Source organism: Eretmochelys imbricata, chromosome 16 (genome assembly GCF_965152235.1).
Source record: "Eretmochelys imbricata isolate rEreImb1 chromosome 16, rEreImb1.hap1, whole genome shotgun sequence".
NCBI lineage: Eukaryota > Metazoa > Chordata > Testudines > Cheloniidae > Eretmochelys > Eretmochelys imbricata.
In genome coordinates, this window is record NC_135587.1 from 6,726,944 (window position 1) to 6,746,982 (window position 20,039).

A 20,039-nucleotide genomic window follows, 5' to 3' on the forward strand; every position below is an offset into this window, starting at 1 on the left:
GGCCTGCGCCTCAAGCAGCACCCGCTTGAACAGGCCATGCGGCCTGATCTGGTACCCAGGCCCTCCTCAGGCTGAAGGTCACCTCAGGCTTGGAGACTGCTGCTGCCTTTCATTCCGGGGCCGGCACCTCTCGGGAAAGGTGAAGAAGACGTTCTCTGTTGTCAGCGCTGAGGAGGACGTCTCATAAGACCAATCAAGACCTCTCCAGGTCTCGGGCAAGTCCTCGACCTCCCCCAGGAAAAGCGTGGATCGGCACAGGACTGGCTCTGGCATGCGGGATGGCATGGGTACCTCTGACCCTTCCCCTGTACCAAATAGCGAGGTCAGAAAACCCATACTGTTGACTCCGGTTCTGGCCTCAGGGCATCCGTTGAATCTGGTACTGACGAGGGCAATGCTGGTACTGACTGTATCCACTGCGTCGAAGTACCATCGGTACTTTCGGTTCCATCCTCACCGCTGGCTCAGGACTTTCTGAGGCTTGTGTCTTCAACAGCTGCTCCGCTGGAGCAGGCTGCTGAATCTTGTCCCTCAGCACCGCACCCAGGCACTCCCTTCCCAGCAGTTGGGATGGAGCCGGTACCAGAATTAGTCCTTGGCCCCACTACAATTGATGCCACAGATGCTTCCATGGTGGCTTTCACCACCCTCAACGTTGGCGCACTCGGGTGCCCTGGGGCCAGCACTGCCTGAGGCACCGGCATGTTCGGTACCAACGGTATCCCCTTTATCAGGAGCATTGATGCTGCCTCGTTCTGGGTGACGGACAAATTGGATCACCTGTTGGCTTCCTCGGAAATTACTCTGCCCATGTCTGCAAGGTCTCGGGGTTCTTCTGCTTTTGAGTTGGGGTCATCATCATCCTCCCGCTCCACATGATGGGATGAGCTCCAAGGGCCGCCAGTATGGCTCCCAGGGTTGTCATGTGCCCCTTGTCTAAGACAGAGGTCTCTGGCCCAGGGCCTACTAGCCATCAATGCCCTACCCATCTCAATGGCCTCCCTGGACTCAGTGGGACACTCCTTGCTCATGGAGATCCTGCTCTCGTCCCGTTCAAAGGCGAGATCACCCACCAGATTGACCTGGGTGGCTGCAGATTAGCCGCAAGCCAAGGCATCGGCAGTTTTCCTCCCTGTGGAGCCACCAGAGTTCTCCTGTCTAGGTACATCATCCCGGGAGCAAGAGCCTTCTTTGGCTCAGCCAAGAGCCTCATCATCATCTCCAGACAATGCCGTGCTGCCTGGTTCATCCTCCCCTTCCATTCAAGAGAACTGTAAGACCTACCAGAACCATTTATGCCATGTAGCTGCATCTTTCAGAATCCAGGCAGAGGTTTTCCAGGAGAACATCCACAGGCTGATGGACATTCTGCAGCCCACCATTCCAGGGAGAGCGGCTCTCCCAATTAATGATGTGCTCCTCAAGCCGGCAAGAGCTCTCTGGAGTACACTGGCCTCAGTACTGCCTGTAGCTAAGTGCATGGAGAAGTGCTACTTCGTTCCTCTGCAGGGATTTGAAGAGTTCTATTCCCATCCAATCTCTGATTCTGTGGTTGTAACAGCAATAAATGACAGGGCCCAGCAGGGTAGCTTCAAGTCCAACCCCAAGGACAGAGACTCCAAGAAATTAGACCTTCTGGGCAGAAAGTTCTGCAACTCATTGTCCCTACAGGTAAAGATTATGAATCAACAAGCTTTGCTGTCCAAGTATGACTTTCTCAATTGGTCAGCCAGCTCCAGATTTGTGGACACGTTGCCCGAGGCCTTGTGTGAGGAGTTTTGGTCGTTTGTCACAGAAGGCTGCTTAGTGGCCAAAATGTCCCTGCAGTCCACGCTTGATGCTGCAGACCCTTTGGCCAGGCTGAGGGCCTCTGCAGTTACTCTGAGGAGGCTTCCTGGCTGCAAAACTCTGGAATTGCTTTGGATGTCCAACAAACCAATGAAGACTTGCCCTTTGATGGCCGGACTTTGTTCTCAGACAAGACCAATGACACTTTGCACTCCTTTAAGGATTCCAGGGCTACCTTGAGGTCCTTGGGGGAGTACACGCCATCCATGCAGAGACACCACAATGGGGCTCAGCAGTAGCAACAATATCGCCCGCAGCACTCCTTTGTGCAGCGCTCGCCACCCCCCCCCACCCTCCAAAAAAAGAAAAAAAAAAAGCAGCGGGACTATCCCAGAAAGAGGGATTTATCTCATAAGAGGAAGCAGTCGGGCTTGGGGTTTGGCCAGTACACACACCCTCCCGGCACCTACTAAGTGCCCATATTGACTCCTTGGTCCAGAACATTCTTCCAGTTGTTGCACTGCCCTCTTTGTCCCTCCCATCCCTTTGGGGATAGGCTGGCCTGTTTTTACAATGCTTGGGGCTTGATTACCTCAGACAGCTGGGTCCTAGACACTGTCAGATCAGGCTACGCCATCCAGTTCCTCTCCACACCCCCTCCGCATCCTTCAGGGACCCCTCTCATGAGACACTGCTCCTTGAGCAGGTCAGCTCTCTGCTGACTTTGGGAATGGTGGAGGAAGTTCCACTGAAACACTGAGGCCACGGCTTCTACTCCTGGAACTTCCGGATACCAAAACCCCAGGGAGGGATGAGACCCATTCTCACCTTCTCCGCCCAGAGGCGGGTTACCTTATGGGCCCACAGGGACCTGGCCAACTGGGGGACTCCACCCCATCACCAAAGTCCCTCCCCGCCCCCTACTCCTCCTCCTCTGTCTCTCCTGGGGTGTGCATCCAGCCTGGCCAGGGGACAGGGCCTTGTGGGGAAGAAGACAGAGAGGAGCAGGACATCCACACCTTAGGGTGAGATATTCCCACCTCCCTCCTGAGGCTGCCCCCCAGTCCCTCTCCCTCTCACGTGCAGCTGCAACCCCCAGCCCCTCTCCATCCCATGTGGAGCAGCCCCCTCAGCCCCTCTCCTTCTGCCTCCTCCTCCTTTCCCCCTCCATCCCTCCCACATGGAGCTGCCTCCCCAGCCCCTTCCCTCGTCCCTCTTCTTTTCCCCTTCCCTCCCACGCAGAGCTGCCCCCCGCAGTCCCTCTCCTTCCTGAGTCCCTCCTACATGGACCTTCCCCCCCCAGCCCCTCTCCATCTCACATGGAGCAGCCCCTCAGCCCCTCTCCTTCCCTCCTCCATCCCTCCTGCATGCAGCTGCCCCCCCCCCCCCAGTCCCTCTCCTTCCCTCTCCATCCCGCATGGAGCTGCCCCCTCAGCCCCTCTCCCTCTCCCGTGCAGCTGCTCCCCTCCCCCGAGTCCCTCTTCTTCCCCCCTCCCTCCCACGAAGAGCTGGCCCTGCTCACCAGCCTGTCTCCTTCCCCCCCCCCCCCCCCCCCCCCCGCCAGCCCCTCTCCCTCCACACGTGCAGCTGTGCCCCTCACCTGCTCCTTCCCTTAGCAGAGCTACCCCCACCCCAGCCCCTCGCCTTCTCCCCGTTTTACACATGGGTGTAGTGAAACACTCAGAGGTTAAGTGAATTGCCTACAGTCACGCAGAAAGTGAATCGCATATCAGTGCTAGTTAGAGAACTCGAGAGTCCTGATGGCCAGTCTCCAACACTTACCAATAGACAACACTGTTTTAATGAAAAACCTCTTGTCTCAGCTATTACAATATTTGGCACTTAGGCAGAGTTCTCTGGCATAACCCTGTATTATGTGTACAGACAGCTGCAGCTGTCCACACTCACGCACCTGAAACTACCCGCTCCAAAACTACTATCACACGTATCAGCAGGGTTATTATATCAAAAGCAAATAATTTATTGACGAGAGCCACATTTTTAGTGTGTTGAACCATTTATTTTCATTCATATTTATTTCTGTGCTGCCTATTTTATATTCGTGTTTGATTCTCTGACATGTAAAGAGACAAGGCTCCTGCCCTGAGCAGTTTACAATCCAGTATTTTTCCAATAAATATGTCGCTTTTATTTAGTGTTTTTAAACTTCAAGCTGCTTTATAAAAGCTAAATAATTAATCCTCACTCCCTGCTGGGAGGTAAGTAAGTAAAAATCATTTTATGATGTGGACACTCAGACAATGCAAAGTTATGCAGCAAGCAAAGATCACCTAGGGAGGAAGAGAACTCGTTTTTCTGGCTCCACCGCCGGTGCTCAGATGCTCTGACTACATCAGCTTCTCAAACCACTTAAAAAGGAAAATGTACGTCTGGTATCTAAGTTAAACAGGAATAATTGAAGTATTTTAAATCATTACCTGTTTTTCTTTGTTAAACCCATCGCAATAAGATAAGCAGTTCTAACTCCTTTAAAACAATAAAAGCAGTAAAATAAAGTGCAGCAACTGTACACGGTTCCTTTGTTGTCTTCAATAAACAGCTGGTTTTCCCCCAGAGCTGTTTTTTTAAAAAGACTCCAGTACATTATGTATAAGTTGTCTAGGCTTTTCTCTGCTCCCCTCTCATCCTCACTCAGATTCATTCCTTCCCTATTTGAATGGGCCTTCTAGACAGCCAAAATTCCCCCACTCTTTTAAATATATATAAACACTGCTCCTTTGCTCCCTGTATTTGTAATCAGATCTTCCCTTCTCGGGGCCACCGAGCCCCTTTTTGGCAAAACTGGACTTTTGTCCCCTTTGCTCTTGCCGACTGATGAGGGACAAATGCCCAATTTTGCCAAAAAAGTTGGGACATCTGGGGCAGAGCTTAAAAAGGGGACTGTCCTGGCCAAAACAGACGTATAGTCACCCTAGACTGTAGTAAGAGCCACCCAGGGAGTCCAGGCAGCTGTGGGGAGCCTTGGACCCTCCACCTGCCCTGGGTGAGGAGCCAGGGTGCCCAAGAGCAGCCCCCGGCCTGTGTCCCTACCCCCAAGGGCTCACCGTCGAGGACAGGTGGAGCGTCCAAGGCTCCCCACAGTAGCCCAGGCTCCCTGGGCAGCTCTTACCACAGTCTGGCTTCCGGACAGGCCAGGAGGCAGGGCCGTGGGGGGAAGGGGAGGTGCAGGGGGCAGGGTCCCGTGGTGTTTGGGGGGGGACAATGTTCTGCGTGCCCAGGGCCCCGATAAATCTTAATCCACCTCTGTCACTGCCTCAACAAATGTATCAAATACATGAGGTTTTGCACGGCCACTCTATCCGCTATCCTCCCCGTGTTGTCTCAGAATGACTGGTTCGCAGCTCTGGACCTTCAGGGTACCCTACTCTCACATGTGGGTCTACTGAGCCACAGAAAGTTTCTTCATTTCGTTGGAGGAGAATGCCACTTTCAGTACACAGTTCTCTCATGTGGCCTCTCTTCTACCCACTGAGTTTTCACCAAATGCATGGCTGTGGTTACCTCAGGAGGAAAGGAATCCACATTTTGCTGTACCTCGAGGATTGGTTAGTGATGGGGCGCCTCCAGAGAGGAAGTCCTTGCCCACATCAACACCATGTTGCATTTGCTTGACTGTCTGGGACTCATTTTAAACACCAGAAAGTCAGCCTTGGCTCCAACTCAAATAATCGAGTTCATTGGGGTCCTGTTAGATTCCACAAAGTCAAGAGCGTTCCTCCTGATCGATCACTTCCAGGCAATTCAACAGTTCTGCCTCGGTCTATAATTTCAGCCCTCCCCAACCGTCCAGGTGTGTCTTAGCCTGTTTCGACATGTCCACTTGTACACAGGTGGTCCTGTTCAGAGGTCCTTTGCCCTCTTCAGATGTGGCTCAGATTGGTTCGCCTTTCTCACTAGTCCTAGGGCTTGTCTACACTTACTGGAGGATCGACACTGCGGTGATTGATGCATCAGCAGTTGATTTTGTGAGTCTAGTGAAGACCCGCTAAATCGACTGCCAGTCACTCTCCTGTACTTCACCGGATTGAGAAGAGTAAGGGGAGTTGACAGAAGAGCGTCTCCCATCGACATCACATAGTGTGGACCCCATGATAAGTAGAGCTAAGCTACGTCAACTTGAGTTACGCTATTAATGTAATTCAATTTGCGTAGCTTAGATTGACAAGTGCATAGTTTAGACAAGGCCTTAGACGCCTTATGCTAGTGGGCGTCCCACATATCATAGAATCATAGAATATCAGGGTTGGAAGGGACCTCAGGAGGTCATCTAGTCCAACCCCCTGCTCAAAACAGGACCAATCCCCAATTAAATCATCCCAGCCAGGGCTTTGTCAAGCCTGACCTTAAAAACTTCTAAGGAAGGAGATTCCACCACCTCCCTAGGTAACGCATTCCAGTGTTTCACCACCCTCCTAGTGAAAAAGTTTTTCCTAATATCCAACCTAAATCTCCCCCACTGCAACTTGAGACCATTACTCCTTGTTCTGTCATCTGCTACCACTGAGAACAATCTAGAGCCATCCTCTTTGGAACCCCCTTTCAGGTAGTTGAAAGCAGCTATCAAATCCCCCCTTATTCTTCTCTTCCGCAGATTAAACAATCCCAGTTCCCTCGGCCTCTCCTCATAAGTCATGTGTTCCAGTCCCCTAATCATTTTTGTTGCCCTCCGCTGGACTCTTTCCAATTTTTCCACATCCTTCTTGTAGTGTGGGGCCCAAAACTGGACACAGTACTCCAGATGAGGCCTCACCAGTGTCGAATAGAGGGGAACAATCACATCCCTCGATCTGCTGGCAATGCCCCTACTTGTACATCCCAAAATGCCATTGGCCTTCTTGGCAACAAGGGCACACTATTGACTCATATCCAGCTTCTCATCCACTGTCATCCCTAGGTCCTTTTCTGCAGAACTGCTGCTGAGCCATTCGGTCCCTAGTCTGTAACGGTGCATTGGATTCTTCCGTCCTAAGTGCAGGACTCTGCACTTGTCCTTGTTGAACTTCATCAGATTTCTTTTGGCCCAATCCTCCGATTTGTCTAGGTATCTCTGTATCCTATCCCTACCCTCCAGCGTATTTACCTCTCCTCCCAGTTTAGTGTCATTTGCAAACTTGCTGAGGGTGCAATCCACACCATCCTCCAGATCATTTATGAAGATATTGAACAAAACCGGCCCCAGGACCGACCTTTGGGGCACTCCACTTGATACCAACTGCCAACTAGACATGGAGCCATTGATCACTACCCGTTGAGCCCGACAATCTAGCCAGCTTTCTATCCACCTTATCGTCCATTCATCCAGCCTAGACTTCTTTAACTTGCTGGCAAGAATACTGTGGGAGACCGTGTCAAAAACTTTGCTAAAGTCAAGGAACAACACGTCCACTGCTTTCCCTTCATCCACAGAGCCAGTTATCTCGTCATAGAAGGCAATTAGTTTAGTCAGGCATGACTTGCCCTTGGTGAATCCATGCTGACTGTTCCTGATCACTTTCCTCTCCTCTAAGTGCTTCAGAATTGATTCCTTGAGGACCTGCTCCATGATTTTTCCAGGGACAGAGGTGAGGCTGACTCATCTGTACACCTTTCCCCTTTTTCCGACCATTCCTCAGGTCATCCTCAAGTTCAAGACGGATCGGGCCAAGCTCATCCTCCTTGCTCCAGCGTGGCTGAGATAGTGCTGGTTCTCAGAACTCCTTGCTCTGTCAGGTCAGCCTCCCATACTGCTTCCTTTCGATCCCGACCAGCTTACTTGGAGCCATGGCCGCACCGTCCATCCTGCGCTCAGCTCCCTGCACCTTACAGTATGGCTGCTGCATAGCTGAATGAAGAGGAAGAGCAGTGCTCAGTGGCTGTCCCAACAAGTCCTACTCAACAGAAGGAAGTCCTCCACTAGGATGGCCTACTTAGCAAAATGGAAGGGGTTTTCAGTGTGGTGCTTGGCCCATGGGACCCAGCTCACAGGGACTTCCATCCAGGACACCTTGGAGTACCTAGAGCATCTGCAGATATCTGGTTTTGCACTGAGAGTGCATTTTACAACAATACCAGTGTTTTATCCCCTTATTCAGGGAAAATCAGTTTTTTCCAAATGCTTGGTGACAAGATTTCTGAAAGGACTCCTCCGCGTATATCCTGTGGTTCAAAAGCTGGTCCCCTTGTGAGAATTAAACATGGTTCTTGCAGTGCTAATGGGCCCTCCATCTGAGCCCCTTGCCTCCTGTTCACTGCCCCTCCTATCTCAGAAACCTGTGTTCCCGATAGCCATTATGTCCGCAAGGAGGGTGGGTGAGTTGCAGGCCCTGATGGTAGGGCCTCCTTACATGCAGTTTTCCAAAGACAAGGTCATGCTTTGACGACACCCAAAGCTCTTGTCGAAGGTGGTCTCTGTTTCATCTGAATCAGGCAGTGTATTTACCTGTGTTTTTCACTAAGCTGCATTCCTCCCCAAAGGAACAGTGCTTCCATACATTGGATGTCAAGCGGTGTCTAGCCTTTTAGCCAAACAGAACTAAACTATTTTGTGCTTTGCCTCACCGGTTCGTATCCTCTGCAGACCACATGAAGGGACACGTGGTCTCTGCACAGACTGTCTCTAGATGGATAACATCTTATATCAAGACTGCGTACGAGACAGCTTTGGCTATGCCTCCTCAGGAGATATGAGCTCATTTCAATGAGAACGCAAGCAACGTCAATAGCATTCCTCAGTGACCTTTCCATATTAGAGATTTGCAGATTGGCCACGTGGTCATCCATCCATCCATTTCGGACCATCATGCTATTACTGTATCCTCCAGAGTGGACACAGGCCTGCATCTCAAAGAACCATGGATTACAGTAAGTAACCGTTTATTTTCTCCTCAGTTTCCCATCTGTAAAGCGGGGATAATAATACTCACCTAACTTGCATGAGAACTGTGAAGATAGATTCATTAATATTTGTGAGACACTCAGTTACTACATTGATAAGTGCTATAATGAAACCCACGAAGAGATGAGTAATTCCATGTTGTGGCAGGGTTTGGCTGGTGAGCGGTAAATAAGGCCTAGGGCCAGTGGTGAGCTGGAGCCAGTTCGCACCAGTTCGTTGCTGCGGGAGCCATGTGGGCTGCCCCCTGGCCCTGGGCACGAGCCCTGGGGCTGCTGCCTGGTGGATCCCCGGCTGCTCTGCTGGGCCTGGGCTGCGTCCTGCTGCTGTCCCCGTGAGCACCCACCACCCTGCCCGCAGCCAGCCCCCCCCCCCGCACCCCCTGCCCTGCCCGCAGCCAGCCCCCGTCTCCAGCCACCCCTGCCCTGCCCGCAGCCAGCTCCGCACCCTCTGCCCTGCCTGCAGCCACCCCCTGCCCTGCCCGCAGCCAGCCCCTGCCGCGCACACCCCCTGCCCTGCCTGCAGCCAGCCCCTGCCGCGCGCACCCCCTGCCCTGCCTGCAGCCAGCCCCTGCCGCGCACACCCCCTGCCCTGCCCGCAGCCGGCCCCTGCCGCGCGCACCCCCTGCCCTGCCCGCAGCCGGCCCCTGCCGCGCGCACCCCCTGCCCTGCCCGCAGCCGGCCCCTGCCGCGCGCACCCCCTGCCCTGCCCGCAGCCGGCCCCTGCCGCGCGCACCCCCTGCCCTGCCCGCAGCCGGCCCCTGCCGCGCGCACCCCCCTGCCCTGCCCGCAGCCGGCCCGTCTCCAGCCACCCCCACACCCCGTGCCCGCACCAGCCCCTGCCCTGTCCTCAGCCAGCCCCTGCCGCAGCCCCTGCCCTGCCCACAGCCAGCCCCGCACCCCCTGCCCGCAGCCAGCCCATGCCGCACCCCCTGCCCTGCCTCCAGCCAACCCCTGCCGCACGCACCCTCTGCCTGAAGCTAGCCAGCCCCACACCCCCCGTCTCCAGCCAACCCCTACTGCACCCCCCTGCAGCCCTGCCCGAAGCCAGGCAGCCCCACACCCTCTGTCTCCAGCCAGCCCTGCACCCCTCTGCCCTGTCTTCAGCGAGCCCCTACCTCTAGTCAGCCCCTGCCCTGCCTCCAGCTAGCCCTGCCCCACACCCCTGTCTGCAGCTGGCCCCACGTCCACTGGTGCCCTGCAGTTCCCAGGGCAGTAACCCTGCACACCTGCTTCAATGAGGGGGGCAGGGAGCAGCTGGGACCCACACGTGCACACCCTAGGGTGACCAGACAGCAAGTGTGAAAAATCACAATGGGGGTGGGGGGTAATAGGAGCCTATATAAGAAAAAGACCCCAAAATCGGGACTGTCCCTATAAAATCGGGACATCTGGTCACCCTAGTGCACCCCCAGGGTGTGGTGGGGACCCACACCTGTGAATTGGAGCTCGTTTCTAGCTCAGGCTCATCTTTTTAAAAAAGAACTTTAGGCAGGGTTAACACACACCCGTATTTTCCTGGACAGGTCAGGCTTTTGGTTCTTAAATAGGACGTATGGTAACCCTGTTGGTACAAAAAATACATACTGGGGCACATCCCTTACATCAGAACTTTTTATAGGGAACCGTTTGTTAAGATTTTGGCAGCTCATCACTGCCTAGGGCCTCATGAGGGTAAAAAAGAAATGTTGAATGTCTACCTCATCCTCTGAGCAGCATCACCATCCATGCTGGTCTGTCTCACTCATGTCTTACTGATCTTGTTTCATAAACCTTTTTTAAATGACCGTTTCAACCAAGTGTCTTTGCTCACTGGTCTGTAGTTCCCAGGATCACCTTTTTTAAAGGCAGTTAACATATTTGGTGCATCTGGCTGATTTCAAGTCACTTCTTCCTGTTCCCTACCAATCAGACTCCCCAGAGCTGCAGAGGACCCCTTTCCCAGCGAGACACTCTGATTTCACTGGGAAGGACTCAGCCAATATTCCAAGGGGTTCCTCTCTCTTTCTTGAGCTCTGCGTCTGCCCTCTCTGACCAAACATGAACCCTCATCTCCCCAGTCTGAGCCTGGTGCCCTACACACAAATCAAACTTTTACAAAGGCAGGTGGAAAACACCACATATTTTTGTTAGCAGCTCAGCCATTTCACACTTGAGATTGTTCAGAACTCTTGGATGAAGCCCAGCTAGGCTTGATGGCTTTTGTTTTTTATTAATAATATTGCTCCCAAAGGTCCCTTTGTGCTAGGTACTGTATATACCCATGGGAAGCCATGGTCCTTGTCCCAAAGGGTTTGCAAAGTGTCATTTGAAGCGTAGAACTTGCTTTTTGCCTCAGGTTTCAAGTGTGGAGCTTTGTAAGTCTTGGTCCTCTCTGAACTAATGCTGCTACCCCACAGAACATACCAGCAAGTAATTAAACTGGGCGGAGCTGCTTCCAAGATTTGGAAGCGTGGGCTTGTCCGAGGCTAAAGCAGCAAGTCTCTGGGAGGCTCTTTGGAAGGGCTCCCAGTGTGGATGACGTCTGCTTGACCTGATTTGACTTCCCTTCTTGGAGCTTGGGTACTTTGCTCAAGCCTGGCTGCAGGAATGCACAGCTCCAGTTGTTCTGTACCCAGAGCCTGAAATGGGGCTGCCCAGAGCTTCAGCCAGTGAAGAGATTTCAGTAAGATGATGCAGCAGTAGGATTGCACTGTGTCGGCAGGCTGTAGATTGGAGAGACGGGAAAGGGGAGAGGACAGAGGGAGGGAGGGAGGGGAAGGCAAAGCAAAAAATGTTCTCTTCCCTAGGATCTCCCAGCTGGAATTTGAAAGGCTGCAGAATAGGGCGGGACATCTTCCCCAACCAGATGGATTGATACAGTGAAAACAGCCAGTCCCCTCGGATCTCTCATGTGAATATGCCCCACCCATCGGCAGCAGAGTGCTGCTGAGGTCAGACGGCTGATACAGAGGTGTAGCCCATGCAGCACACTGAACTTGTAGTTTTTGCTTTTCCTTAGAGGAGAACGTGGCCCATTCTTGTTGGATAGCTCCTTTGGAAATGGCCTTGGGGCTCAGTGAGGAGGCCATGTCAATGGCCAAACCAGCTAAGTGAAGTGCCACCATGCATCTGTATTATGGCTGCTCAGTGACGGGCACATGGCTCTGCCAGGCTGCAGACCGGTTTTCTTCTAAAAGTTCTGTTGGGATGGACTTTCTGTAACGCTTAGTTATTTCCTCAGACAAAACTGGGTATTGCAACATACAGTGGCTTGGAGACCTCCCTGCTTAGCAAAGGCGATGACTGAAGTGCAAACATGGACAGAAGCCAGCTGAGGACGCAGCTTAAACCCATAGGCCTCCATAACCAAGGATTGATTTACTCCTTGGCAAGCTGGACCAAAATTCTGTGGTGAAGTCCCTGCATTTTGCAATGCTCTGGTGTAGCAGAGGGGAAATTTTGAAACGGTGCACGAGCTTCATTTAAATTAAAAGGTAGAGAGCTCTAATGAATGAACTGTGATACCAGCTAACCCAGTCGGTCCAGGCGCCCCTGTGCTGTTTGTTGTGATCTTCAGTTCACATTCGTGTCGCCACGTTTCCAGTTTTCAATATGTCTCTGAGTGTTGTATGAACACAGAACTACATCAGATGCAGTAATGTGTCGGGGGAAAAGGTGGGTTTTCTGCTGGACGGTTAAAATCTCTTTCCCATTGTGCAGAAAGGCAGTTTGGGCAGGATACCAAACAGCCAGCTGCATTCCACAATCCGGAGGGATTCCCAAGAGCAGCGCCAGAGCCTCACTTGCCTTGTTGTTTCCACGCGGTGTCAGGAAAGAGAGCTGAAGGGCTGCCCTGCTTGGACAGGCTGCTTTCTGGATGTTTTGAAGGCTCAGTTGCTTATCAGGGAGTTGCAGCAATATCAAAATTATTGTCTTCAGCCTCTCATGAACCTAAGTGCAGACTGCGTGTTTTCCATCTCAAAGCCAGGTCCCCAGGGCTGTGTTTTGGAGGCTTCTCTGGCAGTTGCTGTACAAAAGCTCTTGTGGTGCTCTCCGCTCATGCTAGGATGTCAGCTAGAGGCGGATTTGGCTGGTGTCTGCATTTCCTAGCCCCCTGCATTGGTCACTCTTAGTTGTTTCAAAAGTCTGCCCTTTCTCGTCTCCCAGAGTGCTGGGCTGTGCGTGTACCTCTGCAATGGGCTGAGCCGAATGCCTGCCCTTTCGCATTCCTCTCCTTCCTCACCATCGCAGGAGCTCATGGTCTGCTTCAGCTTTGTGCCCATCTTACTGTGGCTCTCAAGACACAGGCTCTCGTAAGAGAGGCTGATTTGCTTTGGTTGGAACCAGATTTGGGGTGGGAGTGTCGTGCTGTAGTGATGCACAGTTACCCCACTGGCACCCTGGGAGTCCACAAGTCGCACTGGGGGGTAGAAGACGGAGCCTGAGGTCATACGAGCAATTCGGACTTGCTGAAATGTCGGCTTGTATCTGTCTGCTCTTTGTTCCAGCAGGCTCTGACTTGGCACATTGTCAGTCTATTAACAAGCTGCACTGTGAAACAGACGTGAAGAGTGCCAGCAACAGGTGTGATAACAGGGCTCCTCCTCCAGCTGTGTGCTGTGACTCCCACCCATCAGGGTGTCTGCTGCTGGCTGTCCTAATACGGAGAGACCATCCTGCCGAGGGCATTCACACAAGGCAGCATTGTCACAGAATCAAGCCCTGCGGCAGCAGTGTAAAAACTGGGGTGCGTTTGTCTATGCCCAAACTAGTGCAGGCCTATAAGGGTTAAAACACAGGCTCTCTCTGTCTGAGCTCAGAGGGGTCACTACTTCAGCAGCAAATTCCTTGCATGGAGCTGGCCTCTTGTGTATCCCCTCCTGTTGGGAACTGCATTTCACTGGGGAGGTCCCATTGCAGCGCTGCAGCTGTGTATGAGGAGAGAGGGAATGCTTCGTGTAACCCTGACCTGGGGCAATGAGCATGCAGCGTACGGGCTCGCTTTTAGAACCAACTGAGCCAGTTTAACAAAGCGCTGCTAAGTGCTGGTTGACTGTAAGAGGACTGCAGAGGCATGAGACTCCTGCTGCTACCGCAGCTCTCTCTAAAGCAGAGTGAAAGGACTCAGAAAGCTGCATGGGCGAGTTTGGAGAAGCCCTCTGTAGCATACGTGCTAGAGAGCTCTGCAGGCCATATGTCTCAGCAGCAGCTTCAGTCTCTCTCTCTCTCCTTCTCTCTCTGGGGTCCAGGCTGGCTCATCTGTCACTGTAGTACTGGAGTGTTGCCCACAAGTAAATATGATGACAACCATGTCTCTCCCTTCCCTGCCCCCGGGGGACAGGTTTAGATGCTCTGGCTTTTTCCTATAACTCCAGAAGTATGAGAATGAGGGTCTGGTGTGGGAAGGCTGGGCTGAGAAGTGGGGGTTGTATTTAGCTCTCAGTGCAGCCAGTTTGGCGATCTCTCCCGTATCAGCTGGCAGTGAGCATTCTGCATTTAGTCTGGCTCCTGTCATGGTTCTGTTTCCTGGGTTCACAAGCCCCCTGTAACATGCTGCTGAGGTACCCAGAGCTGGGACTGTTGTGTTACCCCTCTGCCGCAGCAAGAGGGAACTTTGTTGGCCATTAGACTATGTGTCAGCTCCCTGCCACACCAGCCTGTCTGCCTCCCCAGCAAACCCCTCTAGGCTCTCCTGGCCCTGACCTCGCCTAGCAGGTAACAGCCAGGGAACTCCTGCCCCCGAGCTCCTCAGAGCTGTTTCTCTGCAGGGCAGAGCCCCTGCCACGGTGCAGTCACAGAAGATAGGAACTTCGCTGCTCTGTTAAAGAGTCGCTACGCCACAGTTTATTAATGTACCTGGGTAAATACACCTTCCCCTCAAGCCCAGCACTGACCTGGTTCATAGTAAAAGTGAAACAAGTTTATTAACCAAAGAGCCTGGTCAGGTGATACCAAGGAAAAGGGATAAAGGCAGAGACGGTTACAAGCACATAAAAGTGACAATGCGCATCTAAATGTCTAAACCGTAACCCAGCAAGATCCAGTCGGTGTTCAGGATGGTTTCTGTCACCCCCGTCTCCTTTCCAGCTTTCCACAGGCCAGCCTGGCCAGGGCCGAACACAGCGATCGGATCGCTTGGTTTCTTTGTCTCCTGAGGTGATGGATAAAAATGGAGTCTCCTGTGTCTCTCAGGGGTGCAGGGGACATGTTAATTGTGTCTCTCGAGTTCAGTTGCAGGATAATCCCCACTGATTTAGCTCCATGGCTTTGTGTGCTGCTAATCTGTACATTGAGGGAAACCCACATTCCTTTGTCTAGGACAGCGGGCTCCAAAGTGGGGTGCGCGCGACCATCCCTGGGGGTGCGCGGCAGGAGGAGCGCGGCCAAAGGAGGGCTGCGGGCACGGCGGCAGAAGCGCTTCCGGACCTTTGATGCTTTGGCAGCACGCCGGCGACAGCTCGGCTCTCCCCGCCCCATCTTTGGCGGCACGCCGGCAGCAGCTCTCTGAGCCCACCAAAAAATTTGTCGTGAGAACCCCAGCATTACAGCACACCTTCAAAAAGCAAGAGGGGGGGAAAAATCAATCCTAGGGCCGTCTGTGCTACATATTTCCACCCAGATGCATGGCTAGGCCTGTGAGTTAAACAAGACGCTGTCAGTCGGCTCTCTGTTGCAATGCAAGAGTGCAGACTGGCTTGGCTTTTCCCTGGGACTACATGGGCCCTGTTTCCTGAGCAGGAGAGCAGCTATATGTTGTGGTTTTACTACATTGTATTCAAAGTTTGGCCTGTGTCCAGGCAGAGTCCGGGCCTCGAGCCAACAGAGCAGCCCTTAGGGAATGCATTGGAGCAAGGAGTGGGGGAGAGCAGAGGAATCCAAGAGGACAGATTTGCCTAGAAAACAGCTTCGTTTCCATCTGGTCCGTCTGGAGTTGCCATGGGAACAGCAGTGACAAAGGCAGGGTGTGGGGAGGAGTTCGTCAAGTTTGAACATATCGTGTTCTGGCGGAAAGCTGCAGCCCAGCTGGCTAAATGGAGTTAGTTCAGTGGTTCCCTCTGGTGAAGAGACCCTGAGCTGGGCAGGTAGGGCCTTTTCCAGGTACTTGGCTTTAGAGTGTCCGTTAACTAACTCTCTCTCTCTCCCTCTCTTCCCACCCCTCTTTGCTGCTCGAACTTTTGCGCTGAGTGTTTCTGTTGGTAGCTAAAATGCAGATGGCTCATATTTCACAATAAAGCTGTAATAGCCTGTCATGTTTGGTGAAAATAGCTTTTTCTTCCAAATATTGTAACTCTGGGCGGTGAAAGGTTTCCTTATTGTGCTGGGGCGTCCAGCTGGGCCCAAAGCACAATTCTCTCGTGCTGTCACATGAAGATTTGGAGATGCATGGAGATGCCATTCAGTCAGGAGCCCACTGAATTTGCACAGTCTCTTGCTTAGTGGAAATGTGAGGCTGGATGGCCCACGTTCAGTGGGACATGCTCGGGCCTCAGCTATACTTAGAATCTCCTGTGCCTGGTGGGAGATGAGGCAACCCATTTCCCCCCACAGCTGTCTATCCAGAGCAAGGTGTTTGACTTCATTGTAAGCTGTTCCCATGATGGCAGCATTAGAACATAAGAACGGCCATACTGGGTCAGACCAAAGGTCCCTCAGGCCCAGTATCCTGTCCTCTGACAGTGGCCAATGGCAGGTGCCCCAAAGGGAATGAACAGACAGGTTATCATCAAGTGATCCATGCCCTGTCACCCAATCCCAGCTTCTGGCAAACAGAGGCTAGAGACACCATTCCTGCCCATCCTGGCTAATAGCTATCGATGGATCTATCTTCCATGAATCTATCTAGCTCCCTTTTGAACCCTGTTATAGAATATCACAACACCCTCTGGCAAGGAGTTGCAGAGGTTGACAGAGTGTTGCATGAAAAAATACTATCTTATGTTTGTTTTAAACCAGCTACCTATTAATTTCATTTGGTGGCCCCTTGTTCTTGTGTTATGAGAAGGAGTAAATAACACTTCCTTATTTACTTTCTCTATACCACTCATGATTTTATAGACCTCTATCATATCCCCCATTAGTTGCTTCTTTTCCAAGCTGAAAAGTCTCAGTCTTATTAATCTTTCCTCATACGGAAGCCGTTCTATACCCTTAATCATTTTTGTTGCCCTTTTCTGAAGCTTTTCCAATTCCAATATATCTTTTTTGAGATGGGGCGACCACATATGCATGCCGTATTCAAGGTGTGAGCATACCATGGTTTTATATAGAGGCAATATGATATTTTCTGTCTTATTATCTATCCCTTTCTTGATGATTCCCAACATTCTGTTCGCTTTTTTGACTGCTGCTGCACATTGAGTGGATGATTTCAGAGAACTGTCCTCAATGACTCCCAGATCTTTCTTGAGTGGTAACAGCTAATTTAGACCCCATCGTATATGTGTAGTTAGGATTATGTTTTCCAACGTGCATTACTTTGCATTTATCAACATTAAATTTCATCTGCCATTTTGTTGCCCAGTCACCCAGTTTTGTGAGATCCTTTTGTAGCTCTTCACAGTCTGCCTGGGACTTAACTATCTTGAGTAGTTTTGTATCATCTGCAAATTTTGCCATCTCACTGTTTACCCCTTTTTCCAGATCATTTATGAATCTGTTAAATAGGACTGGGCCCAGTACAGACCCCTGGGGGACACCACTATTTACCTCTCTCCGTTCTGAAAACTGACCATTTATTCCTACCCTTTGTTTCCTATCTTTTAACCAGTTACCAATCCATGAGAGAACCTTATCCCATGACTGCTTATTTTGCTTAAGAGCCTTTGGTGAGGGACCTTGTCAAAGGCTTTCTGAAAATCTAAATACACTATATCCACCTGATCTCCTTTGTCCGCATGCTTGTTGACCCCCTCAAAGAATTCTATTAGATTGGTGAGGCATGATTTCCCTTTGCAAAAACCATGTTGACTATTTCCCAACAAATTATGTTCATCTGTGTGTCTGACAATTTTGTTCTTTATGATAGTTTCAACTAGTTTGCCTGGTACTGAAGTGAGGCTTAAAGGCCTGTAGTTGCCAGGGTCACCTCTGGAGCCCTTTTTAAAAATTGGTGTCACATTAGCTGTCCACCAGTCATTTGGTACAGGAGCTGATTTAAATAATAGGTGACAGATGACAGTTAGTAGTTCTGCAATTTCACATTTGAGTTCCTTCAGAACTCTTGGGTGAATACCATCAGGTCCTGGAGACTTATTACTATTTAGTTTATCAATTTGTTCCAAAACCTCCTCTAATGACACCTCAATTTGGGACAGTTCCTCAGATCTGTCACCCAAAAAGAATGGCTCAGGTTTAGGAATCTCCCTCACATCCTCAACAGTGAAGATCGATTCAAAGAATTCATTTAGTTTCTCCGCAATGGCCTTATTGTCTTTGAGTGCTCCTTTAGCATCTCGATTGTCCAGTGGCCCCACTGGTTGTTTAGCAGGGTTTCTGCTTCTGATGTATTTTAAAAAAAATTTTGCTATTACTTTTGGAGTCTTTGGCTAGCTGTTCTTTAAATTCTTTTTTGGTCTTTCTAATTATATTTTACACTTCATTTCCCAGAATTTATGCTCTTTTCTATTTTCCTCATTAGGATTTATCTTCGACTTTTTAATGGAAGCCATTTTGCCTCACTGCTTCTTTTATTTTGTTGTTTAACCATGGTGGCTCTTTTTTGGTTCTCTTACTATGTTTTTTAAATTGGAGTATACTTTTAAGTTGAGCCTTTTTATGGTGTCTTTAAAAAGTTTCCATGCAGCTTGCAAGGATTTTACTTTTGGTACTGTATCTTTTAATTTCTGTTTCACTAAGCTCCTCATTTTTGTGTAGTTCCCCTTTCTGAAATTAAATGCTACAGTGTTGGGCCGCTGTGGAGTTTTCCCCGCCACAGGAATGTTAAATTTAATTATATTATGGTCACTATTACCAAGTGGTCCAGCTATATTCACCTCTTGGACCTGATCCTGTGCTCCACTTAGGACCAAATCAAGAATTGCCTCTCCTCTTGTGGGTTCCAGGACTAGCTGCTCCAAGAAGCAGTCATTTAAGGTGTCAAGAAACTTTATCTCAACATCCCTTCCTGAGGTGACATGTACCCAGTCAATATGGGGATAGTTGGAAATCCCCCATTATTATTATTGAGTTTTTTATTTTAATAGCCTCTCTAATCTCTCTGAGAATTTCACAGTCACTATCACCATCCTGGTTAGGTGGTTTGTAGCATAGCCCTACTGCTATATTCTTATTTTTCAACCATGGAATTACTATCCATAGATATTCTATAGTACAATTTAGTTCATTTCGGATTTTTACTTCATTTGATTCTACACTTTCTTTCACATATAATGCCACTCCCGCACCAGCGCGACCGGTTCTGTCCTTCCGATATATTTTGTACCCTGGTATTACTGTGTCCTATAGATTATCCTCATTCCACCAGGTTTCTGTGATGCCTATTATATCAATATCCTCATTTAATACTAGACACTCTAGTTCACCCATCTTATTATTTAGCCTTCTAGCACTGGTATATAAGCATTTTTAAAACTTGTCATTTTTTGGCTGTCCCCTATTGCATGACGTAATTGAATGGGACTTCTTTTCATTTAACTGTTTCTCATCAGATCCTCCCTGTATTTTATCATTTTCCATCCTCTCCTCCTTATTAGGACATAGGGAATCTCCATTTATAGATCCTCCCCTAAGGGATGTTCGAACCACATGCTCCTCCGCATCTGTTGGCTTTCCCCCAGCCCTTTTCAGTCATCCTGCAATAGGTCCTCCATGCTTTCTCTGCCCTCCAGGGGGAATTCAATCTAAGGTGTGCTTCTGCCCTGGGGTAGTCTGATGACATGGCCAAACCACTGTAGCTGTCTCTGTCCAATTATTGAGTTCACAGTCTGCTGCTCCATGTGATTGGCGCAGCACTTCCACATTGGTTACATGATCTCGCCAATGAATTCCCAAGATTCTTCTTAAACAACGCTGGCAGAATGCATATAGCTTCCTGTTGTGCATTTCCATGATCGGCCACATTTCAGAGGCATGCAGTAGTGTTAGAAGGATAATTGTGTTGTGCAATCTCATTTTAGTGTGTAGATGTATCTTCGTACTCTTCCAGATGTTTGACAAATTGGACAATGATCTACTGGCTTTACCATTTATTGCCTTCACTTCCTTAGTGAGCTGGCGATTAGCAGATATTGTACTTCCAAGATAGACAAAGTCATAAACTCTTCCATACTCTCTTCCATCAATCACACATCTGTCAGTATTGACAGCATTCTCTCCTGTTCGCATGGTCTTGGCCTTCTGTATAATGATACAATCTCCCA

General features: G+C 50.4%; 1 protein-coding gene across 1 annotated transcript in view; it reads left to right on the forward strand.

The window, feature by feature from the left end:
• The first annotated feature begins 702 nt into the window (after positions 1-702).
• Positions 703-20,039, forward strand: part of LOC144276263 (discoidin domain-containing receptor 2-like) — a 123,321-nt gene continuing 103,984 nt past the window's right edge. Inside the window, exons 1-2 of the mRNA XM_077836232.1 lie at positions 703-821; positions 1,320-1,671. Of these exons, the coding sequence (XP_077692358.1) occupies positions 703-821; positions 1,320-1,671 (471 nt within the window). The remainder of the gene's footprint in view (positions 822-1,319; positions 1,672-20,039) is intronic.